Source organism: Echiichthys vipera, assembly GCF_963691815.1.
Source record: "Echiichthys vipera genome assembly, chromosome: 3".
In the NCBI taxonomy this organism is placed as follows: Eukaryota; Metazoa; Chordata; class Actinopteri; order Perciformes; family Trachinidae; genus Echiichthys; species Echiichthys vipera.
Genome location: NC_139828.1, coordinates 14,659,947 through 14,678,268, shown reverse-complemented (window position 1 = coordinate 14,678,268; position 18,322 = coordinate 14,659,947). Strand labels below are relative to the sequence as shown.

General features: G+C 41.1%; 1 protein-coding gene across 10 annotated transcripts in view; it reads left to right on the top strand.

The window, feature by feature from the left end:
- The first annotated feature begins 1,923 nt into the window (after positions 1 to 1,923).
- obscna (obscurin, cytoskeletal calmodulin and titin-interacting RhoGEF a) overlaps positions 1,924 to 18,322 on the top strand; it is a 46,875-nt gene continuing 30,476 nt past the window's right edge. For 8 of the 10 annotated variants that reach the window (XM_083911062.1, XM_083911054.1, XM_083911058.1 and 5 more), the window contains exons 1-26: positions 1,965 to 2,178; positions 3,140 to 3,254; positions 3,346 to 3,612; positions 4,617 to 4,778; positions 4,909 to 5,013; positions 5,111 to 5,377; positions 5,509 to 5,778; positions 6,615 to 6,881; positions 6,997 to 7,260; positions 7,371 to 7,637; positions 7,838 to 8,107; positions 8,248 to 8,514; positions 8,655 to 8,921; positions 9,595 to 9,867; positions 9,952 to 10,215; positions 10,355 to 10,621; positions 11,191 to 11,457; positions 11,568 to 11,837; positions 12,246 to 12,512; positions 12,663 to 12,938; positions 13,318 to 13,584; positions 15,318 to 15,584; positions 16,037 to 16,303; positions 16,397 to 16,663; positions 17,327 to 17,593; positions 17,819 to 18,085. In XM_083911062.1, coding sequence (XP_083767188.1) covers positions 3,215 to 3,254; positions 3,346 to 3,612; positions 4,617 to 4,778; positions 4,909 to 5,013; positions 5,111 to 5,377; positions 5,509 to 5,778; positions 6,615 to 6,881; positions 6,997 to 7,260; positions 7,371 to 7,637; positions 7,838 to 8,107; positions 8,248 to 8,514; positions 8,655 to 8,921; positions 9,595 to 9,867; positions 9,952 to 10,215; positions 10,355 to 10,621; positions 11,191 to 11,457; positions 11,568 to 11,837; positions 12,246 to 12,512; positions 12,663 to 12,938; positions 13,318 to 13,584; positions 15,318 to 15,584; positions 16,037 to 16,303; positions 16,397 to 16,663; positions 17,327 to 17,593; positions 17,819 to 18,085 — 6,199 coding nt within the window. In that variant the 5' untranslated portion in view covers positions 1,965 to 2,178; positions 3,140 to 3,214. Of the gene's footprint in view, positions 2,179 to 3,139; positions 3,255 to 3,345; positions 3,613 to 4,616; positions 4,779 to 4,908; positions 5,014 to 5,110; positions 5,378 to 5,508; positions 5,779 to 6,614; positions 6,882 to 6,996; positions 7,261 to 7,370; positions 7,638 to 7,837; positions 8,108 to 8,247; positions 8,515 to 8,654; positions 8,922 to 9,594; positions 9,868 to 9,951; positions 10,216 to 10,354; positions 10,622 to 11,190; positions 11,458 to 11,567; positions 11,838 to 12,245; positions 12,513 to 12,662; positions 12,939 to 13,317; positions 13,585 to 15,317; positions 15,585 to 16,036; positions 16,304 to 16,396; positions 16,664 to 17,326; positions 17,594 to 17,818; positions 18,086 to 18,322 lie in introns of those variants that run through there. The other 2 variants (XM_083911055.1, XM_083911060.1) reach the window with 2 other exon arrangements.

Here is an 18,322-nt window from a genome sequence, read left to right as displayed (position 1 = left end):
GAGCCCACTAGATGGTGCCCTTGGTTTAAAGAGACGGGCTCAATGAATGGTGATTCAGTGTGTTTTCAACCTTTTGTTGATCAGAAAGCTCCCTCTAGTGGGCTCAGAATACAGAAAGCTTAATTTGGACATCACTAATCACAGGTGCTCATATACAGCCAACCAAACTCCATTCTGATAAATATTAAATAAATTCATTGGCCTGGCTTGGGTGGACAAACTGTCAGACCTACTGTCCCTTTTATGTTCTTTTAATCAAGGGCATCTAATGTTGTTCTGCTGTCTGTCTATGGCATATGGTTATTAATAATACATTTGGGATGTTACTGACCAAAATAACACACAACTAATATCATGGTGTTACACACAAAAACGAATATAGTGCATGCGTTGAACATTTCTATAGTCCTCTATTATGACCACTGTCAGGTGTGGAGGGTCTGGACCAGAAGAAATGTGACACACCGGAGGGGGGCGGTTTCCAAACAGGGATCCAGAGGCTTAGGTGGAGTGTTCAGCTGTTTTGTCGACTTCTAAATTCACTCAACACATCCTCGCATTGCCTTGGTTCTTTAAATGACTCTATTAATAGCATATGTGCACTTTCAGTAGGATGCTACACACGTGAAGGCCCACAGTTCACGATATAAAGTTGATCCACTGGCTGTCTTTACTCTGGTGGGACGTGATTTGGGGCCTTTTCTTAGATCTGTTTGAGTTCAGTCTTTGGAATTAGTATCTAAAGTAATGAAATGCCCCAATTTGTAATCCAGTACATCTTCTGTTGGGGAGACATAATCAAAAAGTATTTAAGTGCACTTAAATGGACTCCTTTCTTCTCAAATTTCCTAGAAAACTGATAAAAGCTATCTAATAAATGGGTTGTTGGGGATCTGTAAAGTGAGACTGGTTTGCAGACATCGTTCCTCTCTCAGTGACGACAAGTTGTTTTTTGTGCCACAAGAGATTATCGTGTCACTGGATTTAGGAGTGCTCAGTGGCACATGGAGCTGTCTGTCAAACTGAGGTGAACACAATGCTGGATAGTGCGGGCTTTGTTCCGTCTGGAAGGATGAGGGAACCCCACAAAATGAAACCTTGTTGTTTGATTACAAACCTCAGTCCACCATATGTTGGAGTTGGAGGAGCTAGATAAATTAATATCTGCATTGCATAGCTACTGTTTTACTTTGAATGTTTTCTGTGTTTTTTTAGTATCGAGAGCTCAGCATTCATGGGTAGCAAACCACTTTCTCACTTACACAGAAATGCTGATCAGGTCATTTAAGAGACGATGTGTGTGTCTTCATAGCATTTAATCTTTTGTGACCTTTCAGCTGCAGCAATAATGGAAACTCCCTGTGGAGATCCATGGACTTTGATCCGTCTAACTTGAGATTTAGGACACTGACAGATATGGGTCAGTATTGTGAAGAGCACGTGATTAATCTGCATCGGCACTATAATGCGACGAAAGATCTTCATCTGTCTTGGACCATCTTAGATCTCTTAATGAACAACCTGGCAGTGAATGTGGTTGTGTGTGAAACAACACATTTATGAGCAGACATTAAAAATTATGTATTAGACTACTCACTTGTATCCTCAAGCTTCATGAAGGTGACTTTCACTTCACTGATGTGATGCTTTTAAGTTATTTGTATCAAGTCTGTCTCTAACTCATTCATGAACACTAGAAAACCATCTAACACACTAAGCCTATTGTATACATTTTGATTGTTTTTGATAGTTCCATTGATGCTGGGCATGAGCTGCCTCCCACCATTAAAACCAGAGCTATCTTTGCCTTCATACTGACTGAAGGCTATTTTGGAGGTTAGTATGTGGGGAGAGATATGTCAGCTGTTCAGCACTATGCTCCATCAAAGCAAGAAAAAAAAGAGAAAGCGCTATAGGCTGCCTGCTTTGGGGACCGGGACGCAGCTTGCAAACCCGGGGCATGCTTTCCTTTGGCTAAACGTTTGTTGTTAATCTTGAAGGCTTTGTGTGAAACAAGACAAGACTCGGACAGATCTGTTGCCATGGTGAATATTTTGTACCTCTCTTTTCAGGTGAATGTGTTTTATTTTTTTGTCAGCGGTGCAACAAGAGGACATGCAAGAATTTATTCTGTCTAGAAATCCCCAGTCCAAGTTGAAAGTGGGTGCGTCACTGCAGGTGATGTGATATGTTTTTTGTCATTTTGATAGTTTTTCTTGTTCATTGAACCAGAGGAAAATAACCATTGAATGTGATGTCAGTGGAACATTTGCTAAATCATGTACTGCACATTTAAAGATAGAAGATATGAAAGTTTCATGAAAGGTCAAAGTCTTTAATTCTGTTTTGAGTTTGCTCAATTCATTTCAAAGATGTTTGTTTTATTCTTATATTTAATCCTACATTCCATCTTGGAGAAGAACTCAATGGATATCATAACAAACTCTAGAGGTAATCAAGATAATGGTTGGCAGAGTCATTGTCATTGTGTGACGCATTATGAAATTTAATTTTAGCGGCAAGGTAATAAGAAAGAATGACCCTCCTCTCAGAAAGCCTCATAATGATAGTGGGAGGGGCCAGCCTCCAAAGTGTGTCATGATCTCACATATCATATCAATCAGTTCAGTGATTGATTGTCAGTTCTCGTTTGGCGGCCGGTTTGTTTTTTAAAGCTTCCCCTTCTTCTCGGTTCAGTGCATGCAGCCTGGTGGAGGTGGCATCACAGCTGAGTCTATATTGGTGGTGCTGAGCTCAGAAAAGTGAGGTGACAGAGATTACTCTGCTCTTCATTACTGAGGAAGATTGGCATGCCATCGCAGGGATCAACCATATCAGAGTAATGCCATAAGTATCCATTTTGATAGGCCAGTGTTGCCATTTTGGAAGTGATTATTCATGTCATTATTAGCCTGAGAGGAATTTGTTTAGCATGTAAAATGAAGTTTTATCCAAAACAAACAGGGCATACAATGCAACAGCTTTGAAAGAAGCTGGATGGAAGTAACTTTGAATGTGATGTTGGAATCTGGTGCGTTTACAATAGGACCCAAATATCCTTTATAACAACAATAAAACTGATTATTAGTTCTCTTCTGAGCCAGCAGGTTACCTGATATATATTTTCATCATGTTATAGTTGTAGCCCTTCTGTGATAACTGTGGTAAAAAGCAAACAAGATTCTCCAATCACACTGAGAGAAGAGCAGGAGGCATGGGAGACAGTATACCGGGAGGAATAGTAGCTGCTGCAAGTAAGTTTTCTTCTCTGACAAAGTGGAACATTTCAGTGTAGTAGAAAATTAGCCTTTTAAATCTCTAATGCTGCAAATATTTGCGTGCCAGAGAACCGTCTGCAGGTGGTGAAGGGCTTGGAGGATGTGGAGGTGTCGGAGTGTGAGACCTGCTCCTTTGAAGTGACCCTCAACCTGGCCTATATCGAGGGCATGTGGACCAGAGACGGGATGCAGCTCAAGTCCAAACCCAACTGGCGTATCAGCATGCATGGGAAGAAACACTGCCTCATACTGAGCAGGGTGGCTTTGGGGGACGCAGGCCTGTTCTCTTTTCAGGCCAATGACATTCAGACCTCAGGCAGACTCAGTGTCACAGGTAAGGTGGTTAAAGACTGTACTTCATGGCCACAGTATTTAATTTTACATCTGACAGGATAAAATAATTCAAATATATGACTGCACTCATCTTAAAAATGTACTCATCTATTTCAACTATTTAATTGTCTTTTAAGTTACTCTCTATCAAAGAGTAACCATGTTAGTGACACTGCTGACAGCAGTTGGTCTGTTGGCTTAGATTGTCACTAACGTTTTGCTGCGTTCACTTGTCATCGGAAATCAGGAACTTCACACTTCTGAGTCAGGCTTGTAGAAAGGGTAATAGGAACATGTGTGTATGTGTGTATGGATTTAAGAGGGTAACATATAGGGGACGGACTGGAAGTAGAGAGTTAAATGTGTGTCAATAAAGTTTACAAAAGAGAGAAAAAACAATTGCCAACACACATAGTGACTGTGAACGTAACAGACTTTCTTGTAGTTACATCTTACTGCCAAAGAGGCCACTAGAAACAAGGTATCTCAAATTTTATGGAGTACAACTAATTAGAGGTTATAAGTAAGAAAGAGTTGGTCAGCCCACCACCACCCAAGACTAAAATATCACAACTCTGGGATAGACTGTCATTACACTTTGTACAAACATTCATGGTCCATCGAGGATGAATTCTAGTGACTTTTCCTCCAGCACCACCAGCAGGATGACATTTCTGGTTTGTAAGGAAATATCTCCACAACTGCTGGATGGGTTGTTGTAAAGTTTGGTAAAAACCATTCATGACGGTCGCTTTGGACCATCATCAGGTCAAAATTTAAATATGTCCAATTCATTGGTTTATGTACCTGCAAAACCAATGACATCCTCATCAACCTCAGCTTTACTTTGCAAAGAGTGCTAATGTTGGCATGGATCTGCTAAACTAACTACATGCTAAACATCAACATAGCAGTAGTATCATTGCCACTGAAAAGCAATCTGACCAGCAGCTTTATATTTGCTTTAACAGCATTTAAGGACATGGTTTGGTTATCTTCTGCCAGCCAGGGACATCCACATAGTGAAGGAGCTGGAGGATGTTGACACGATGGAGCGCCAATCCGTGAGCTTCCTGTGCGAGGTCAACCTGGTGGATTTAGATGGTCGGTGGTACAGAGACGACTGCCGAATTCGTCCTGGGGACAACATCAAGATTAGACACCAGGGTGAGAGACAACCACAAAATAACCACAATAGAGCTTAAAGAGTAGAAATATAATATCCAGTTCTTACTTCATAGTACACTTGACTTTGCTAAGAAGCTGTATTTGAGTGGTCATAGTGGTTTTATCGCAGGTAAAACCCACACCCTGATCTTCAAGTCGGTCAGGCCCGAGCATGCTGGAGAGATCAGATTCACTGCAGAGCGTGTCTCATCCTATGCAACTCTCACAGTGGAAGGTGAACCATCAGACTGTTTATCTCACAATTTAACATGGATTTTTGGAGGAAATGTTTTGGTCACTTAAGGTTTACAGCCTGTCCATCGCTTCTTCAGAGCTCCCAGTCCAAATAGTGCGTCCTCTGAGGGTCAAGATAGCCATGTATCGCCACCGGGGTCTGCTGGAGTGCCAGGTTTCAAGGCCTAATGCTCAGGTCAAGTGGTACAAGAACAGGAAGGAGATCCTGCCCAATAAGAAGTACCAACTGATCAGCCAAGATGTCTACAGGCAGCTGACCATCGACAATGTCTGCTCTTCGGATGAGGACACCTACACCTGTGATGCAGGAGATGACAACACCTCTTGTCAGCTTCTGGTGGAGGGTGAGATGCCTGCTGTCACAGTAATGATGTCTGCTGTCACAATGTTTTGCATTCATGTACCCACACTTTCAAAACTTTGTAGTCAGGAGTTGTGTCAGTAGTAGTAATGTGCATTATGGCTCTACATGCAGAGCAGGCTATCACCATAGTGCGGGGGATGAGCTCAGTGGAGGTGATGGAGCCAGAGCCAGCGCTGTTCCAAGTGGAGACCAGTCTGAAATCAGGGAGGCCTCCCCGGTGGACCCTGAACGGTGAGGTGCTGGAGCCCTGCACAGCTGTGAACATCAACAGGGAGGGCACCCTCCACAGCCTCTGCCTCACCTCCACAGATAGCTCCATGTCCGGCCCTGTGCTCTTTGTAGCTGGCAAGAGTCGTTCCACTGCGCAGCTTACTGTCAAAGGTGAGTTGGCTACACCTGGTCAGAGTATGGCAACAAGACCATGGATAAAACAATTTCAAGTTAGAATTAGATAAGAAGTAATAGTTATAGTAATAGAAATCGATTTTTCTTATTCTTAATCTGAAAAACAAATACGATGGTGGTCTGAAATGAAACATCAGTAGCCTCCACTTATGGGTGCACACAGGAGGAATCATAGTTGACAATCAGAGAATGAGAGAATTAATTTTTAATGTCCACCAAGGTGGAAGTTTTCTTTGGCTCACCAGAGACACATAAACACATATGATCTCAGACATATAATGAAAATGTCAGGATAAAAGAAAAGAATACATTGCCATTATTGTTACTAAGAGAAATGTGACTCGCTGTTGCACTGACTTGGAAAACTATTTGACGATTTGAAATATTAGACATTGGAGGATTATTTGCATTGTTTACATATCTATGCATGTTTTCATTTATTCATATTGCCATGAGTTACATGCTTTTATTGCGGCATTGCAACATCAAGGAGTATCCACAAGCAGGGAAACATATTGTATGATTGTATGAGTCAAATATTAGCTCAGTGAAATGTCATTTTTTCTTGTAGTAAAAGTTTCCTCTAGTGTTAAAGAGCAGCATCTCTTGAAGCAGGCTCTAAACTGTAAGTGTCTGCTCTCTGTGTTAGCCCTGCTGTGGACTGGTAACCATTTCCAGATTTGTATCCTGCTTTCTGCCTTTATGCTTAAAAGTCCCCTGAAGTCTTCTGCATGATACTGAAACGGTCAAAGTATTCAAGTGAATTAATTTCGTAGTGTCTCATGAAGTAGCTTTACATCTGTCCCCTCTAGAGCGACCTCTTCAGGTTGCCCACCAATTGGACGATGCAGAGGCGAAGGAGAATAGCTCTGTGACTCTGAGCTGCGCTTTCGCCCCCTCACCACGGGTGGTGCGGTGGTTTAAAGGTCGTACGGCTCTGAAGAGCTCGAACAAGTACAGCATGAAGAGAGAAGGGAAACGAGCGCAGCTGACCATTCATGGCTTGACGGGGATGGATGCAGGACAGTACCGTTGTATGGCAGGGGGTTCACAGAGCACAGCACATGTTAAGGTTGAAGGTAGGTTAAACATGATTTGGGGAAAACTGAGATGTGAGAAGAAGTAATTATTTTCATATTTGTATTTATGTAAGTTCTGTTGATGATTTCACTTACTTTTTTTATGTTATTTTAGTGCGAACGCTGAAGTTGGTTAAACACCTTGAGCCGGTGGAAATTGAGGAGGATGGCCCTGCCACATTCTCTTGTGAGCTCAACTACGTGGTCGCCAACGTGGAGTGGCTCCTCAACAATGTTCGCGTCTATTGCAATGCCATCAACAGGATACAGCACATGGGCACAATGCACAGCCTCACAATCAACAAGCTGCGGCCACAGCAGAGCAGGGTCACCTTCAAAGCTGGCCTTCTCTCGGAGACAACCACCTTAAAGGTCAAAGGTCAGCTTGGGGAATAACTGAATATATAATTATTATTTTGCTGATGCTTGGATTTTTTTTCCTAATTTCTGAGAAACATGTCCACTTATGTATGACGATCTTGGTTCCAGAGTGCCCAGCGGTGTTCCTGAGGTCTCTGGAGGATGCTGTAGGAGAAGAGCAAGGGGAAGTTTGCCTGCAGTGTGAAATTTCCAAAGAGACAGTGACCCCTGTTTGGAGGAAGGATGGTATGGTCCTTACCACTGATGATAAACACGAGTTACTCCAGTTTGGGAAATCAATGGCACTGATCATCCATTCCCTGAGCAAAGATGATGCTGGATACTACACCTGTGACCTCGGCACCAGCCAGACCAAGGCAAAAGTTACTGTACATGGTGAGTAGTAAGATGTTGTTAGTTATTTGTTTGTAGTTATAAGTCTTGTAAATCAAGTGTTGTGCTTGTGCATTTTTAAACTGTGAACCTCAAATACATTTTCTTTCAGTAAATGTCTCATTCTCTCTCTGTATTGACACTCTGTAAATATACATATATTTACTGTAACAAGGCTGCTTTGTTATTATATTTACCTACAGACATACACATCACTATTGTTCAACGCATGAAGACAACATCTGTTCAGGAAGGCGAAAGCTGCACTTTTGATTGTTACCTCTCTCATGATCTCGATGATGAGCCTTCCTGGACCATCAATGGTCAGGCGGTGGTCACCAACAGCCGTATTCAGGTTATCAGCAATGGTCGCAACTATAAGATGACCATTAGAGATGCTATACTGACCGACGCTGGAGACGTGGTCTTCACAATTAAAGACTTGAGCTGTAGGACCATGCTCTTTGTTAAAGGTGAATACCTGGTTGGCTTAGATAAAATTATTTGTTTTATCTGTGTTTGTGGCAATACCTGTCTCTGCTTATTATTCTAAAATATGCCATTTGGTAGATGCATTTATAGAAAAAAAGTCCTCTCCTTTGCCCTCCTATAGAGAAGCCAGTGCACATCTTCAGGGAGCTGTTGAATGTCAAAGCGGTGCCAGGCGACGACGCAGAGCTGAGCTGTGAGATCACTAAACCAGAGGTCACCATCCGTTGGCTGAAAAATGGCCATTTGATCAGGCAGAGCCCCAAATATGAGATGAGTGTGGAGAAGAACCTGGCACGATTAGTGATCAAGAATACGACCATCAGAGACTCTGGAGAGTACTGCTGTGAGGCCGAAGGCACTGCCTCCCGTGCCAAGCTGGAGATCAGAGGTAGGCTAGGGGTTTTGAAATAAATGTTAGATGTTGACTATTAACAATGTTTTTGTTTTTTTACATCAGTGTTGGATCAAAGACTGGAGTACTATATGTAAAGGTGGAATCACTTTCCTAAATAACATTATTTCTTTTAGAACTCCAGCACACTTTTGCGAGGGAGTTAAGAGAAACGCGAGCAGAGGAAAAGGGTAAAGTCACCCTGGAGTGCGAGACCAGGCGACCTGCCAAGCGGGTGACCTGGCTGAAGGGCATGGTGGAGCTGAGGTCCGGTAGGAAGTATGTCATCAGGCAGAAGGGAGTGGTGCTGTCCCTGACCATCACCTGTCTGGAGAAATTGGACACAGATGTTTACACGTGCGATGTCGGTACCATGCAGAGCCGGGCACAGCTGACTGTGCAGGGTGAGAACATAATGTAGGGAACACTAGGCTTTGCATCAAATTGTGGTTCAGGTTCATGGTAGTTGGGATAAAGGTACTGTATGTCGGCCGCATTAGGACGAATCTTCATATGCATTGTATGCAAATTGGGATACTTAATTCTCTTTAACTGAATGATACATTGATTTACAAAGTAAATAAATACTGGACAATAAAATAACAAAATAGATATAAAGATGGAATCATACAGCCAGTTTCGAATATGATAGAAGTTACTATTATTCTTTAAATTTATAAAAGCTGCTGCTAAACTTGTTTTTTTTGTTATTTTGGTGCAAATAACACATTCATGTTAAATAATAACATCCCAATAATACACAAATAATAGGCGACTCACTGTCCATTAAAGTCTTTATTTCAAAGGACTCAATTATTCAATGGGGAGATGATATAGACTTACAGAAATATATATATTTAAATTATCATATTAAACTGATATGGAAGTGCTTAATATGGTTATAAATGCTAGGCTTTAATTCTAAAAATAAGTTTTATAATTATTGTGTGGACTCCTCAGTGAACTAATTATGATGCTTATTAAGGCCTCTAGTACCTACTACTACTACTGCTACTACTACCTACATATGATGTTAACGGGATTTTTGACTTTCCATCTTTTCCATGATTCTCTCAGGTCAGAAGGTGTTGATCCTGGATGAATTAGAGGATGTTGAGTGTCTAGAGGGCGACACGGTCACGTTCAGGTGTCGAATTTGTCCCAGTGACTACATCGGGGTCAAGTGGTATCTTGACGAGACTTTGCTGTACACCAATGAGCTCAATGAGATCCAGATGGTGGCCGGAGGCTATCACACCCTCACATTTAGACAGCTTGCTCGCAAAGACACCGGCACTATCTCGTTTGCAGCGGGTGACAAAAGATCGTATGCCTCACTGTTGGTTAGAGGTGAGGCTTTAATCTGCCAGAGAGTGATAATATGTATTTTCATGTCACATTTCTTAATTTGGCTTCATATCTTCATGCTATTAGAGAGGCGCCCCACCATCATCAAAGCACTGGAAGACTGTGAGGCTATCGAAGGGGGTGGTTTGGTTTTGTCTTGTGTTGCCTCCAAGCCATGTCACATCCTGTGGTACAAAGATGGCTGCCTGATGTGGAACTCCTCAAAGTATTCAGCCAGTCGTTCCGGCTGTGAAGCCCGTCTGACGATTCGGGAGGTCTGCAACAGGGATGCTGGAGTGTACGAGTGCAGTGCTGGATCTGTTACAACTAGGGCCGTTGTGACTGTCAAAGGTATGAATAATAGCATTTTATTGATCTGTTATTACAGACTAGTGGTAGTATATACTGTGAAATCACAGCATTTATAATGACATTAACCTTCTGCTTTAAAAAAGGGTATTCTTCTGTTTTCCTCTTCGTCTTTTTTTAGCCATCCCAGCAGAGTTCATCCAGTCTCTAAAGTCTGTGGAGGCCAAAGAGGGAGAGACCATGACCCTGACCTGTGAATACTCTCTGCCTGGGGTCCAGTTCCACTGGAGGAGAGGTTTTGAGAGTATCAGACCTGGAGACAGGTATCTGATGAAACAGAGGAAGACAATAAATTCTCTGATCATCAAAGCCCTGAAGCCTGAGGACTCAGGAGAATATACCTGTCAGTGCAGAGATCACTGCACTACAGCAACCCTCAAAGTACTTGGTATGTCATTAACTTTCCTTTACCCTTGTGCATTTTACCATACCTTATTATAACAAAAGCATACACAGTTTCATATACCGTGGCCTGAGATAACCCAATTGATAATTTTCTGCATATTTCAGATCATAAGAAATATAGAAAGGTTTCTTCTTTCCTAGCAAAATTAATAGAGACTGTATTTTCTGTGATTTTTTTAGTCTGCCACAAAATGTATCCCCTTTCTAAAATGTGATTCATTTTTGTACATATTCGAGATCATAACTAGTAAGTAAGTTATAGGGGGATACAAATTATTTCAGACTGTATTTTCCGGGATTTTCAGTTGCCAGAAAACGTATCCCCCCAGATTTTTTTCAGACTTCGGCGAGCTCCCCTGGCATGGTGTGAGGGCCCGTTCATTGCAGCTTTAATTTATAATCATTTTTAAAATTCTTTTCTTAGCTTTGTCTGTATCATGAATATATTTTGATTGTTAAATATACCATTAAACAGTGAGATATTGTAAGGAACACTTTGAAAAGCTTCATCATTTTCACCTTGCTCCTAAAGTGTCACCTCTTGTTTTCCAGCTGTTCCCATAACATTCATACAGCAGTTAAAGAACATGCAAGCAGAGGAGGGAAGCAATGTCGTGTTGCGCTGTGAGCTGTCTAAACCTGGAATTCCAGTAGAATGGAAGAAGGGACATGAGCTGTTGAAGAATGGAGTTAAATACCAGATCAGGAAAAGGGAGACAACCCTGGAGCTTCTGATCTGGAAGCCTGTTCCTGAGGACAGTGGGGTCTACAGCTGTGTTTGTGCTGATCAGATGACATCCGCCACTGTCAAAATCACAGGTAGGACATCATTTACCATAGGTTTTAGTGATGGGCTTTAGATCAGTTTTGACAAATAATGTTGTTATTTATCAATAATTAATCATCATATCTCACCCATGACTCCTCAGCTCTCCCAGTCACCTTCAAGCAGAAGCTGAGGAATGTGCTGATTGAGGAGGGCAACACTGCCGCTCTACGCTGTGAGCTATCGAAGGCTGGTCACACTGTGGAGTGGAGGAAGAGTGGGAGTGAACTCATCAGAAGTGGAGAGAAATATCATATGAGGCAGAGAGACATGCTAGTTGAACTGCGGATCTTTGATGTTACACTTGAGGACAGCGACATCTACACATGCATCTGCGGTAGCATAGAGACTACCGCAACTCTGACTGTTAACGGTAAGTGTTTCGTTATGTTCTGTTCGGTTTATGGGGTAGGAAGTAATGTTAATTAAAGACAGAATCAGATTAGAACAGTTGATGAAGTAAAGTTCCCAATAAACAATAACAGGTAGGTTACATACTTGCAAAAAGTATGTGATATTAGACATTGCAAAATTAAAAGAGCGTTACAAATTGTATTGAGTTATATACCTTTTCTATTCAAAATGCACACAAGCTCCACCAACTGTGCATGGAAGCTTCTTATGTCACAATAAACAAAACAAAAATAAATATGTAGGATTTAAACAGAACAGTTTGGGACAATAAAATACACAAAAATGGGCTACGGAACTTCCTGTTCATCCATTTTGTTTGTAATTATTCATTTCTTTCTCATGACCTAACTTTATCTTTGCCTGCCAGCTCTTCCCGTCACTTTCAAGCAAAAGCTGAAGAACATCCAAGTGGAGGAAGGAAACAATATCTCACTGTGCTGTGAGATCTCTAAACCTGGAGTCTTGGTGGAGTGGAGGCTTGGAGGAGATCGGCTGGAGAACGGAGAGAAGTACCAGATTAAGCAGAGGGACTCAGCCCTGGAGTTAATCATCAGGGATGCTGAACCGGAAGATAGCGGGGTGTACACCTGTGTGTGTAGGGAGCAGAGGACAAAAGCCACTGTTAAAGTAATCGGTATGTGTGAGATGAGTGTTGTGAAACATACTCCCTTGCCTGCAGACCCTTTTTTAGAAGTTTATTGAGTTACCTGTAAAGCGCTTCTTTAATAATCTAGCCTGTGTTCTGCTTTACGGGTATAAACAGTATCTGTGTTTGGTTCAACAGCTGTTCCCGCCACATTTAAAGTAAGTCTGAAGAGCCAGGAGGCTGGGGAAGGGAACAGTGTGACATTACGCTGTGAACTGTCAAAGAAGGGAGTCCCGGTGCAGTGGCAGAGAGAGACTCAGGTGCTGTCTGAGGAGATATATCGAGGGAAGTATCAGATGAAGTTAGAAGGAAAGACAGCTCAGATGACCATTCTCAATGTCCAACCAGAAGATGCAGGGAAGTACAGCTGCATCACAGGAGAGGAGAAAACCACAGCTGAAGTCAAAGTGAAACGTAAGTGTGAAGCGTGCAGAGCAGCGAGAACACATTTTATAAATTGTATACATATTAGTTTTGCTGTACATTTAAAATAATGATAATATAGTTATTATATTAATGATAATATAGTTATTTTGATGATATTTAAAAACCTAAGCCGTCTTTGGTGAGTATATCTCTTACTTAAGCTGTGCAACTATGACTTAGTGATACACTACAGATCCTACATATTTTCATAAAGACATATATACATGGAAGTGTCTGCTCCTTGTATTGCAACTAAAGACAAAAAATCTATGAGTGCGGGGGAAAGCAAATTTGATTAATTAGGAAAGGGCAGGTTGCAAATCAATGCAATCACTGAATACCTGGTTTTCTAATATATTCACAACAGCCCTCCCTGTGACATTCAAAAGAGAGATCCAGCGCGTGGCGGTGCAGGAAGGGGACAGTGGAGTTTTCTGCTGTGAGCTCTCCAAACCTGGAGCTCCTGTGGAGTGGAGGAAAGGCAGACTGGTCCTAAAGCCTGGAGACAAATATGAGATGAAGCAGGAGGGACCTTTCACTAAACTGCTCATCAACAATGTAGAGGAGAACGATGCTGGCAAATATAGCTGCAAGACTAAAGACAGCCAATCGACTGCTGAGCTCACCGTCCAAGGTAAGAGATTCCCCCACGTATGCTGCATTCATTATTTTGTGAAGCATATTTATTCCTTTTTTTTTTTTTTTTTTTAATTTCCCAATGTTAATCAACAGAATCACCTGAGCGCAGACGTCAAAGAGGTCAGCTCTAATGTAGTACAATAAAAAGCCTAGTGGGTATTAGCACTGCGTGAGCTCCATTATGTAACTTCACTTAAGCTCAATGGAGAGATTCTTGTTCCATATTAAATGTCACAGTACTATGTGTGTGTACTGTACATTACTTCTCATGAACTGGGTGAAAATATACAGTGGATGTGATGTGGAGTCATACAGGATGTTTAGGCAGTAGTTTGCAATTAGATACATCCCAGCATCTCTAGCATCACTATTAGCTTTAATGTTTTTCAAGTGATATTACATGTTAAATATGTAATATCATTTCATATAATCCATTCCACTCATCAGTTTGGACTATAACTAATAGTTTAGTAGAAAAAGTGATTATGAGCATGACAGATTCATTTTGTGTCGCTTACATCACTGCTACAATGTAACTTTCATGTAATGTTTATTATGTCGTCATACTGAAGTCAAGAGCTGGGTGTCTTTCAAAGATTTCCAATACCCTGACTTCAGATGCAAAACCGTAATTTTGTCAATACCAATTTTAAAAAAATCAGTTCTTACAAAAATTAATCAAAATATTACACATAACAGTACAATCTTTTATTTATATATTTTTTAGCTCTTTTACTCCTTTAGACAGCCAATCACCAGCATTATTAGATCTTGGTATCAGCATGCTGCATGCTTATTGGTCCACCGACGCTGTTGAGAATTACTTCTTAGATATTAAAGTTGGTATTGAAAGGTAAGGTTTTTTTCAATACTATGGATAATAAAGGAAATTTGGTCTGTGCCTAAAATTATGGAAGTTTGGTACCTTGCCTTGAAGACTAGGAAATGTGTTTTGTAGTCCAGTGAATTCAGTAGATCTCTCAACGATCAGATAACTGTTACCATGGTTACCATCTTTGGATGTTTTTGTCCAGAAGGGATGCACATTTTTCTGCTTTGGTTCTTTATTGATTCTTCATTGACCCTAAATTGGATTCCTGTTAAAGCTCCAAGATAATCAGGCTGCAAAAAGAAATAATAATTTTTACCAGCCATGACAGCAATGCTGGTATTTTTTTCCCCCCTTGTGAATTTGTTTGTGTGGCAAAATGTGGCCCTCTAGACACCTACTGTAGTACCACAGTAGTTAGTACTTTGCTATCTGTTTATAAATCTGTCTGTCTTTCTTCGGACAGATAATGTCACTGCGATAGCGGCACAACCGTGTAAGACACAGTCATGACACGTTACAGGTGTGTAGTTGAGGTAGAAATGAGGGACAAGTTTGAAAATGGGTGTGATCAGAGAAAGGGTACTGAAAGTAGGGCCTTGACACCACTACTTCACGCCCCTGGCTGTATTACTATGCAAGATACAATTTTGCAGGTTTGTAGTTGAAATCAAAATCATGGCAGAGTTCAAGATGGGCGTAGTGCGAGAAAGTTGGGCAGAAGTAGGGAGTAGAAAGTAGGGGGAGTTACAGCTGGTGTGATCCCATCAGATGGTTTCAATGAGGATTTATTCTAATTTTGATCATTAATTATTCGAAGGCACTAGGATAGACTTTTTTTCTTTTATTCCCTTTAGTTGTTTTTCAGTTTTCATGTAAGACTTGACTCTGATTGACAGGTTTACCACCAAGTTTTAAGATGCCATTAGTCAACCAGGAGGTGACGGAGGACAACAGTGTGGTTCTGCGCTGTGAGCTCAACAAACCTGCCCCTTCGGTGGAGTGGAGGAGAGGAGGAGAGCTGCTGACACATGGAGACAAGTACCAGATGAGGAAGAAGGACCTGCAGGTGGAGATGAAGATTGTGGACATCACTCTAGACGACACTGGAGATTATACCTGTATATGTGGAGACCAGAGTACAAAAGCTAGGATCATTGTGAATGGTAAGTACTGCATACACTACAATAAGTAGCATTGTTTTTCTTTAGTGTTTTTTTACTGCACCCAAATAACTCATTAATTCACAGTTTATCATATGGTAAAATATAAACATGCTAAATACAACTGAATCTATCAGTAAAGAGTAAAACAACTCACTGCATATTGTGTAGAACTACATACATAAATACATTGCATAAGATTTGACTGGAGGAAAATTTGAATGTATCAGTAACTAACTGCCCAACACATCAATCCTACATAAATCCTTTCGTTTTACACTGACACCAAGTTCTCTGAAAGTAGTGAGCCAAAAAACTGGAGTTGGTATTTTTTTGGTTACATCTCTGAATCTTAACTTAATTCATCAGTTGTGACTAGAGCACAGGATAACAGACATTGCTCCACATGAAAATATTTTTAATCATTTTCACATTTCTCCTGTGGTCTGCTGTAGAGCGGCCAATCAAATTCCTTCAAGAACTGAAGAATATTCAGGTGCAGGAGGGCAATGGGGTGACACTCTGCTGTGAGCTCTCCAAACCAGGCACTCCAGTGCAGTGGAAGAAGGGAGACAGTGTGTTGACCAACGGAGAGAAATACCAGATTAGGCAGAGCGGCTGCACCCTGGAGCTCCTCATTAGGAAAAGCCAGCCTGAGGACAGTGGCACATACAGCTGTGTTTGTGATGACATAAAAACAACTGCCACCCTCATCATCACTGGTGAGAGCCATTACACATGTAACAGAAACAGAAAACCTTATTATGCTTTTGTAGTTTTCACATCTAATACAGTATTTTGTGTTCACTCCTCAGCGATCCCAGTAACTTTCAAGCAAAAGTTGAAGAACCAGGAAGCTGTGGAGGAGGGCAGTGTGACGCTGCGCTGTGAACTTTCTAAACCAGGAGTCCCAGTCGAGTGGAGAAAAGATGCTCAACTTCTGAAGGAGGGAGACAAATATCAAATGAAGCAAGAGGGCAGGATGGCTGAAATGCTGATCACAAATTTAACTTTCACGGATGTGGGGGAGTACAGCTGTTGTTTTGGCACTGTTGTGACTTCAGCTGATATCAAAGTAAGAGGTATGTTTCACTACAGCAATGGCATGGAAAGACACTGTTCAGCTGGTATTGTTTCTTGACCACAGTGAGATGGTCATTCAGTGGATTCAGTATTTCCTACAAAGGGAACATGATAGATTAACAGTGGAGGGAATGCGGGTTTGTGAAATAGTAGATCAGAAGAAGAAGAAAATATTAATTACATTCTCTAAATGTAGCTGAGCAGAGCTGCAAAGCTGCTGTCCACAGCTGAAAACTGATTGATAATAATAAGGCTATAGTGTTGGTGTCCCCATGAAGAGTGACGGTGTGTGCACATTTACGCACCAGGAACAGCAGCTTCATTGATTATTTCAGAAGATTAATTCAGTAATTTAGTTTAGTTCTCCTTCCTCTGTCAGGTTTATAACTACAAATTTTAGTTATGCTACTTAAAGGGAAACTTTGCACTGAGCTCTCTTGCGGAGATGATCAGTAGGAAGCAGATATCCAGTGCTTTGTGACATCACAGCCGTATGGAAATCCTGATGGCTCGTTTAAAGGCACAGCTTCTGGATACAGGCTGTTCATAAAGCTCCTTGACCTGCTTTCAAATAAGAAGGGGATCCAAATCTAATAAGAAACTATTTGTTATTGTGTCAGAAAATGAGTGAGAATAAACTATTTCCAATTTTTCCTCCTCAGCAATTCCTGTAACATTTAAACAAGAGGTGGAGGATTTGGAAGTTAAAGAAGGGGACAGTGGGGTCTTCTGCTGTGAGCTCTCCAAACCTGGAGCTCCAGTGGAGTGGAGGAAAGGCAGAGTCATCCTCAAACCTGGATACAAATATGAGATGAAACAGGAGGGACGTCTCACTAAACTCATCATCAACAACATGGAGGAGAGTGATGCTGGGAAGTACACCTGCAAGACTAAAGACACCCAATCGACTGCTGAGCTCACCGTCAAAGGTAAAGTAGAAATCCCACGCTGAAAGCATGATATCTAAGCCTTTCTTTGATGTTCTTTCCCATCTGATTTAATTAAAATGGGATAAATCAGGCGAAAATGGAATAAATAAAAGAAGATGTAAACAATTTTAAATCTGGTATAAAAATGTCTCAATCAAATAACTGCTACTAGTTAATTGAAAATTATCAAAGAGAATAACCAGTCCTTGGTTCTTGTCCTCGCAGCTCCTCCCATCACATTCAAGACAAAGTTAAGGAACCAGCAGGTGGAGGAGGAGAACAGCGTGATGTTGAACTGTGAGCTGTCTAAACCCGGCCTTGCTGTGGAGTGGAGGAAAGGACAAGAGCCTCTGAAAAATAATTTCAAGTACCAGATTAAAAACCGAAACAGCAGCATGGAGCTGACCATCAAAAATACACAGGTGGAGGACAGTGGACTTTACAGCTGTATCTACGGTGACGTCAAGACCACAGCCAACATCATCATTACACGTAAGGGGAAGACTGTAAATGCAAGTCAGAAATTAAGAAAAAAAGACATTTAGTGCATAGCACATTTCATGCATTAGAATGTAACAGAGAGTAAAATAATAACAATATCTTTCAAGAAAAACAGTTAAATCTTAAATGACCCTACGCAACTTAATGAAAATGTTCTTGGTTATGCTTATTTTATATAGAGAGTATATATATATATACCTGTATAATTATATATATAAAACTGAAGTT